At 60.5% G+C, this 8,530-nt stretch overlaps 1 protein-coding gene across 2 annotated transcripts; it reads left to right on the plus strand.

Annotated features, from left to right (window-relative positions):
* The first annotated feature begins 224 nt into the window (after positions 1-224).
* FGF17 (fibroblast growth factor 17) lies at positions 225-6,063 on the plus strand. Of its 2 annotated transcripts, none has more exons than XM_037496728.2 (5): positions 225-432; positions 634-670; positions 3,611-3,755; positions 3,989-4,095; positions 5,616-6,063. In XM_037496728.2, exons 1-5 carry the CDS (start codon positions 398-400, stop codon positions 5,907-5,909), a joined length of 618 nt encoding a protein of 205 aa, XP_037352625.1. In that variant the 5' UTR covers positions 225-397; the 3' UTR covers positions 5,910-6,063. The 2 variants fall into 2 exon arrangements, with proteins under 2 accessions (XP_037352625.1, XP_037352624.1); XM_037496727.2 differs by having other exon boundaries at positions 371-432; positions 3,578-3,755; positions 5,616-5,909.
* The last annotated feature ends 2,467 nt before the right edge of the window (positions 6,064-8,530 follow it).

An 8,530-nucleotide genomic window follows, 5' to 3' on the forward strand; every position in this document is an offset into this window, starting at 1 on the left:
CAGCAGAGGCTGACCCTGAGGGCAAGCAGGGGCCCTCCCCTAGGGTCCCAGAGGGTCAGGGATCACACGGAAACAGCCTTTTCCAGAAGGCTCCGGCGGCTCCATCCTCTGTGCTTGGGTAGCCCAGCCAGAAGCTGGCAGCCCCGCCAGCAGCTGCTCTGCAGTCTCACTGGCCAGGAAGGTGGACACCTCACACCTCAGTCTCCCAACTACGCCCACCCCTTCCTCCTCCTCCTCTCTCTCCTCTCCTCCTCCGCCCTCTCTCCTCCTCTCCCCCCTGAAAACCTGTGGCTTGAAGAGACCTTGGCTTCTCTGGGACTCTACCCCTGGGGACTGCCCACATCTGCTCCAGAGTGTGGGAGCAGGGGGGGCCACCGCCCCAAGGATCTCTCCAGCGATGGGAGCCGCCCGCCTGCTGCCCAACCTCACTCTGTAAGTGCGCTGCTCGCCCGCTGCAGTTTCCTTGCCAGCCCCGGCCTGGGGCAGACCCAGACCTCCCGGGACTCCCACGCGGATGGACGGATGGACGGATGGACGGATGGACGGGGCGGGGTGTGGGCGGGGGGCCAGCTCCGGGGGGCCCGGGCTGGCTGCTGGCACCTACACCTGGGTCTGCCTTGTCTCCCCACACAGGTGCTTGCAACTCCTGATTCTCTGCTGTCAAACACAGGTAGGCGGGTGCCCCACTAGCTCGTCCCCATTTCTCCCACACCACCTCATGGGGTGTGGGGGGGGTCCTTGTGGGTGGACAGAGGCAAGTTCTGACCTCTCCCTGGGTCCAGGAGGCTCTGAGGTTTGTGGGGTGGGGGGTGTGGGTGTCCGTCTTAAGCAGGGCAAGAGAAGTGACTATGGCAGAGTTGGGGACTAACCCTCTGCTAACCCTCCCCACTTGGCCTGGGGTCTCTGCTTCTCGCTCCGTCCTCCACACTGGGTTTCCCCCAAGGCTAAGTGCAGGGGGCAGTCAGGCCTGCGGGATGGAGCCCGGGAGCGACCGGAGAAGATGATAGCCCAGCTGAAGCGTGCACTCGAAAGGACAGGCTTCCACCCAAACCACTTGTGTGTTGCACTTGCCGCCCCGTTCCCACCCAAAAGCACCCACTATGTGCAGCCAGTCACCGCAGGCTCGCTGCCGCGGGGGTCGCGCGGGCAGTCAGAAGGCCCGGCCGGCTCGGGAGCGCCTCACCTACAGGGCAGTGAGGCCAAGCCCAGCAAGGTTTGTTTGGGGCAAGATTCAGGGTTTGCTTCCCCGTGCTCCCCCCAACCCAAGTCAGCCACCCCCGGCCTCAGCTCTCCGTGCGAGGCTCGGTCCCTTTTTGTGATCCTCCATAAAAGTGCAGCTATTAAAATGCACTGGTCCAGAACCGCTCTGGGGCGAGATCGCTTGGCTTTCCCAGGCCAGAGGCCCGCTTCTCTTCATATCCAGTGGGGACTTTTTTTGAAGGTAAATGCCTTTTCTCTGGGAGAGGGAAAGGGGCTGCCTTTGAAGCAGTGGGGGGGTGGGAGAGAGAGAGACAACTCCCCCCCTTTCCTTCCCCTTTTGCTCTAGCCCCGTTCCAGGCCTTTTGCTTCACACATCCAGGGAGAGCAAGAAGAAAGCCCCCAGCCTGGCCGGGAGGGGCCTGGGGGTGGGCCCAACCTGTTCTGGAAGGGGAATTAGCACAATGGTGCGGCTGGCCGGGCGTTTATGGCCTGGCTGAGGCCCCATTCAGGACTCGAAGAAGGTGGCAAAGCTGTCCTTTCCCCCTTGAAGTGCCCCCTTGCCCCCCCTTGGAGGGGGGGCCAGCAGGCCGGACCACAGCCATGCTTGAGGGGCCGTCTGACAAGCAGCTGTCTGCGGCAGTGGAAGGGGAGGTCCCCCCGCAGCGGGAACATGAAAGGGACAGGCAAGGTCCCGCGGGGAGAGCGATTTGTGGGCTGTGGGCTGTGGGGGGGCGTGGGGCTGCTTTTGTACAAGGCTGGAAGGGGGACATGAGAGGAGGGGGCTTTGGGGGGGCCCTCTCTGCTCCTGACCTGGAACAGACAGCCAGAAGGAGGCTGCCCGCCAAGAGGGGCGGAGGGCCTGAACCTGGGCCAGGAGGTTGGGGGCTGGGACAGGCTGGACCCCACTGAGGGTCCTGGGCCAGCCAGACTCCACCCCCTGGCAGGGAGGCAGGTCCCCCACCCCAAGTGCTGGCCTCGGGTTTGTCCAGGGTGGGGTGTGGGAAGGCATGGCTTCCCGGAGTCCTGCAGATTTGCTCTCATAGGCTGGGAGCCAGTAAATGAGCTGAAGTTGGAAATGAACAGGGACACACTTGAAGGATTAGTGAACCCCGAGCAGGTGAAACTGCTAGGCCTGGAGGATCCACTCCCCGCCCCCTTCAAAGTGAGACTCGCCACCCTAACAGACACTGACTGGCTGTCCCAATGGCTCTGGCTGGGCCTGGATAAAGGGGACTGAGGGATCTGGAGGAAGGAAACGCCTTCAACACAGGCCAGCAGGAGCCTGGCAGAGAAACGTGTCGGTGCTGGAGCAGAGGGTGTCACCGGCGACTGGGAAATGTCACCCCAGTGTGCATCTTGCTGGAGCAGGAGGGCAGGAAGGCTCTGGCTGTCCCCCACTCAGGTCACAGGTGGGAAAGGAGGGACACAGCCTGCAGGCTCCGTAGCTAGCCTGGCTCTGTAGGGGGCGCCGGCGCCAGAGCCTCTACCCTCCCTGGGAAGTGGGCAGTGTGAGCCTCTGTTACATTGTAGCACAGGCAGGTGGCCTGGTAGGAACAGCCACTGGGCCACTGGTGATAGCGCGGGTTACTTCCCTCTGCTAAGAAGGGGCCTCCCCTCTAGAGAAGGAACTCTGGCGGGGCACTAGCTTCCCTGAGGTCCCGGAGCACCCGGGGGCAGAGGCAGGGTCTGTGGGCATGAGCGCCGGCCTCCTCAGTTTATGCTGTAAAGAAATGCTTACAGGAGCCCTGCAGAGCCTGAATGGAAGGGGGCTTAGAGCCCCAAAATGCTCTCCGGTGACTTGAACAAGCCAGGTGCTGTGTGTGCATGTGCATGCATATGTGCGTACATGTGTGCATTGCATGTGTGCGCACACATGTGTGCATGTGCTGGGGTAGAGTCCTTGAAGGCCAGTGGGGAGGATTAAGGAGAAAACTGGTTGTCCTACCTAATAGAGCCAAGACCCTGGAATTCTGGGAGGAGACAAGTTCTAATCCCAGAGGGAGGCCAGGGTTCCTGGCTCTAATTAGCCGCGTAACCCTGCATGCACCCTGCACAGCACGCGGAGTGAGGCTACCATGACCCTGAAGTTTCCCTTCAGCTCCCAGAGTCATACTTCCAGGTCTGCTTATACCACCAAGTGTTCCCCCAAGGCTGGGCAGTCACCTGTCCTCTGCTCCAGGATGGACAGGGCACCAAGGTCATGACTGGCTCACCCAGAGGAGGTCCTGGCCATATGCCCCCTGAACCCTGCAGCTCAGCCTGGCGGAATAAACGGCCTGCCCCTACCACTCTCGCCTCCGCACCCCTCCCCTGGATGGACCAGCGGTGGTGTCTCCCAAAGCAAATTGACACTATTTTTCCCTTGGTAACCGCAAAGGGGGAGAATCACCCGTCTCCTAATTTTAACCAGTACGTGAGGGACCAGGGCGCCATGACTGACCAGCTGAGCAGGCGGCAGATCCGCGAGTACCAGCTCTACAGCCGGACCAGCGGCAAGCACGTGCAGGTCACTGGGCGTCGCATCTCCGCCACTGCTGAGGACGGCAACAAGTTTGGTGAGACCCAGCCCCTACCAGAGGCCACCCAATCCCCCGGCCGGCCTCACCTCTGACCCTGCGTCAGGGCAGAGACCACAGTGGCAGGGAAAATTTCTCAGAGGACAGTGCACAAGGGTCTCCCAAAGGGTCTCCCAAGTAGACTAGTTGGGGGGGTGGGGGGTGGCCTGCCTCACTCCTGGACTGGCAGCCCCCATGGACAGAGGTCTTTCTTCCCCTCCCCATCGTCACAGCCAAGCTCATAGTGGAGACAGATACGTTTGGAAGCCGGGTGCGGATCAAGGGGGCTGAGAGCGAGAAGTACATCTGTATGAACAAGAGGGGCAAGCTCATCGGGAAGGTGAGGCCTGAAGGCAGGGGAGTAGATGAATGAGTTGTATTGGGGTGTAACTGCAGAGACCCCAGCAGCATCCACTCCCCACCTCCCTACACAGGACTAGGACTTCTATTTTTACCCCAGCACTTGGTCACTAGTCCAAGTGACCATTTCAATGAATCCCCGTGGGTCTAGGAGCCCCCTGAGGGCACTGACTGATCCATAAGCATCTTCGCCTCTGATTTAGTGGCTAATTTCCCACATCAACAAGTGAATCTTGCCATCTTCATGCTGTTGCAACCTCTGTGTTAAGGGCTAAAGGTTAATCAGTGTGTAGAGTTGGACACCCGTAGTTAAGTTCAGAAGCTCCCCCAAGTTGGTCCACTGGTCCAGCTAGCAAGATGTATTGCACCTGCCTAATAGGTGTGGCCACCTGCCAGCTGCACCCCTTCTGGAATGGTGGCCCTAGCACCAGTGTATAGGGAGACCTCCCTTTCCTTTGGCATTGGTCAATCCTGGCTTCCATTCTAGGTTTCTCATGAAATGCTTGTTTTTGTCAAGCCTCAGGCTCCTCATTTGTAAAAATAGGGTCGCATCAAAGTTATCCACAAGGTAAATGGGCAGTGGTGTGGCTCTTGACATAGTCAAGCTCTGTCAGTGGTTATCCCTTCTTTTCATCAGTCTGCTGCCTCTTCCCCTGCCCTCCCCAGCAACACCCTTCACCCAGACTGCAGAGAAGCGCATATCCAAGTGCCTGCTGAGTTTGCACTGAACTGCACATAAAGACTAAGGTCTTTATGTTATAGAGCAGCCCCGATACTAAACAGGTTCCTGGCTGTGGGTCCTCACCCGTGCGCTTAAAAGGGACTTATTAATACTCCACTACAGGCACACACGAAAGGTTAATAAAAGGTTTATTTACAAGGGAAAGGGAATTGAGGAAATGTACAACTCAGGGAGAAAATAGGGAAATAAAGTCTTTAATGCGTCCTACCCGATCCGCCAACCTGGAAACCCAAAGGCACTCTCAGAGCTGGCCGGACGCTGCGAGCTGGCCGAGAGCCAAAATGGGGGACCCCCCCCCCAAAGCCCACGTGTCTGCCTTTTATATCCACCTGGCTGCTTAACCCCACCCTCAGGTCCCAGCCACCTTCCCTTTGGTGGTGATGGGATTTGGAGTTCCCAGTGTCTTTGGCTTTGGCCTGGGGTGTGGGGTGGAGTCCACAAAGCCTGTATGGAATTAGCTTTAGGACAGCCTTTTCCCCCTAACATTTATGCCACATCTGGGGAAACTGAGGCTCAGCATGCCTGAACACCATGTTCAAGACATATAAGCCCATATTTAAGTCCAGACGTGATTCCAAGCAAAGCTGACACCTCCTTCCCACCTTTGCCTCTCTAACGCAGCCACCCATTTCACCAGGCAGGTTTCTCTGAGTCTACAGTTCCTGTTGCTCCCTCCTCCATCCTACAAAATAGGCCCAAAAGGCAGCCAGCACAGGCAGGGTGGACAAACCCCCCTCCTCTCCTTCCTTCCTCCACAGCCCAGTGGGAAGAGCAAAGATTGCGTGTTCACAGAGATAGTGCTGGAGAACAACTACACAGCCTTCCAGAATGCCCGGCATGAGGGCTGGTTCATGGCCTTCACGAGGCAGGGGCGGCCACGCCAGGCTTCCCGCAGCCGCCAGAACCAGCGAGAGGCCCACTTCATCAAGCGCCTCTACCAGGGTCAGCTGCCCTTCCCCAACCACGCAGAGAGGCAGAAGCAGTTCGAGTTTGTGGGCTCAGCCCCCACCCGTCGGACCAAGCGCACTCGGAGGCCACAGCCCCTGACGTAGTCAGGGACACAGGGGCAGCTGCCCCTTACCAGCCTTCCCATCCCCTTCCTGTCCTAATCCAAAATCGGGGCTGGGGTGGAGGGATGGGAGGCAGAGCCGCCCTGAGGACACTGCAGACAGCACCAGAGCCCCCAGCTGGAAAGGGGCAGGACTGCCACAAGCAGGGCAGATGCCCGGGCGGCCTCCAGAAATCCCATACTGGAACAGGCACCCCCGGGGCAGTGGGCAGACCCCCCAGGAGGGGACGTGTGGCGGCTCCCTGAAACAAACGGAAAGGTCAGCAGGTTGAAGGCCTTGCAGACACTGTCTGGAGGTGGCTCCCGTGTCCCTCACTCTGCCCTCAGCCTCCAAATTCTTCCCCGCCAGACAGTAGGAAGGGATTTTGGGTTTTGCTTCAGGAGAAAAGAGAAAGGGAGGGAACAGGGTTGGCCATTCTCCACCTGCCTTCCATTGCCCAGGCCTGCATGCCCGCCCCTAACTCCCAGTCCCAAAATAAAACCATTTTCCTGCAAACGGGTTCTCTGAAGGGGGGTTGGGCGGGGTGGAGGGCCGCGTCCAGGCTCCCCCGGGAGCAAACTTGCTTCTCCGAGAGGTGCTGACCCTGGAAGACGAGCGCGGGCCGGAGCGGGCCCGCGGGCAGCAGGGAGGCGCGCTCGGGGTAGCCGGCCGAGCCGCGCGCTGCCGCAGGTGGCCGGGGGCACCCCCGCCGCGAGGGGAGGTAACAGGTGGGGGGGCCGCGCCCTCCGCCCCACGGGAGGCTGGCGGCCCGGGCGGGCGGGCCCAGGCCCTGGGGACCGGCGGGCGCGCCCCTCCCTCCGCCGGGCTCCGGTTTCCCGGCCTTCAGGGCGCGTCCCGTGCTACCTGCAGGGGTGACGAACACCCAAACCCCGCGACCTGCCGGGGCCGGGCCGAGCCGGGCGTCCAGCCGGGGCGCAGGCCGGGGCGCGGGGCCCGGGGGACCCTCTGGCCGGCGCCCGCGGCGGGGTCTGCAGGAGCGGCCGGGCGGCCCCGCGGACGCCGAAGCCTCCTTGGCCGGACCCAGGTTACTTTTTTCTGGTGAGGAGAGGCGGGTGGGGGAGGAGGCTCGGCGGGCGGCGGCGGGGCGTCCTCTTACTGTCCCAGGTCCCCGCTGGCGGCCGCACCTGAGGGGGGTCGCAAACGGAGAGGGCGCCCCGCGGGGCCTGCCCGGTGGGCTTCCCAGGTGTGCCTGTGCCGGTGGGACTCAGAGGCCACGAAGCCTGCCTTGGGGGCGCTCGGGGGGAGCCCTGCCCAGCAGCGCAGGCGCGCGCACCCCCAGTCTGCGCTCGTGGAGAAACACCTCCGGCGCCCGCTTTGCTGATTGACGGCCCCCACCCCCACCCCAGCCTCAGTTTCCCTTTCCTCTTGTTTCTGAGCAAATGCTGAGCGTGGGCATTGTGGAGAGAGAACCAGGGCGAAAACGCTCCCGTCTCTCCACCTCTCCCCAAAATCGCCTAAAAATTAGGACAGAATGGGAAGTTGGGAGGGGCCTCGTTAGTCCAAATGGGAGGTGAGGGAAGCCGCAGGCAAGTTGATGGGCCGTGGCGAGGGGGCGGGGGTCACTCACCTCTCCCCGAGTGAGGACTGGAGCAAAGTCTGACACCCCCAACTCTGGGCAATTGAGCTGGCAGCAGCTAAGAGGAAAGGCCCCCAGGCCCCGGGACAGACATTCTCCCTCCAGCTTGTCATAATTGCTTTTCACCAGGTTGCTTTTTTTTTCTCTGCCCCTATCACAAAGAGCCTTAATCCTGGTGGAGACCTCGGGAGACCCAGACGTGTTGGGGGTCGTTATAGGGGGTGGAGGTTGTAGGAGGGTGGTCTGTAGCCACAACTGATAACTGGTGAGTTCAATGAGATTTAAAACACAGGGGCGACGCCCAGCAATTACCTGAGGACAAAGGGTTGGGAGCCCCCAGGTGTGGAGGACTGGACTTTGTGGGGGCTAGGGGAGGGCCGGGTAGGAGGAGTGTTGGAAAGGGGGAACTCTTACAATCCCTCTGATTTCCGCAGGAATTTGAGACTTTCTTTAAAACTCTAGACTGCCTCCCCCCACAGGCTCTCAGCCCCACCCCCACCCCTCCCTGGCTCGGGTTAGAGACAGCTTCAAAGGTGGACAGGGTCCTTTGTCTGGCCTCTGCTTTCTTCTCTGCCTTTCTCCAGCCCCTCCCTCCCTCTCTTTGACCTCCCCAGCACAGACAGGCCTCTGGGGGCCGGCTCCAGAAAGCCCTCTCTGTTTCCTTTCTTGCTTTTTGAGGTGAGACCTGCCAGGGAGGGGCAGAGAATGGGGAAGGCCAAGGAGGAGGGCAGCTTTGGAGGCCTGTGCCTTCTCAGAGTGTGCCCTGGCCCCACCCCAAACCTGGAGAGTAGCATTTCTGATGCCTGCTTGTAGCCTCAGGTCCCTGGCTTGGTTCTGGGAAACTTCTCTCTCCCCTTCATGCCCCTGCCCCATACCCAGTGTCTCTTCATACTCTGGGAAAATCTGCTCAGCTCATTCTGAACTGGCGATTCAAAGATGCTAGAAGGATGGAGCCAAAAGAATGAATCTCTGATAATGGCCCCTCAGAGGGACCTGATATGGATGTGGTGGGAAGACTTCCCCCAAG

Source organism: Talpa occidentalis, unplaced genomic scaffold (assembly GCF_014898055.3).
Source record: "Talpa occidentalis isolate TD23 unplaced genomic scaffold, MPIMG_talOcc4v2.1 talOcc4.8, whole genome shotgun sequence".
NCBI lineage: Eukaryota > Metazoa > Chordata > Mammalia > Eulipotyphla > Talpidae > Talpa > Talpa occidentalis.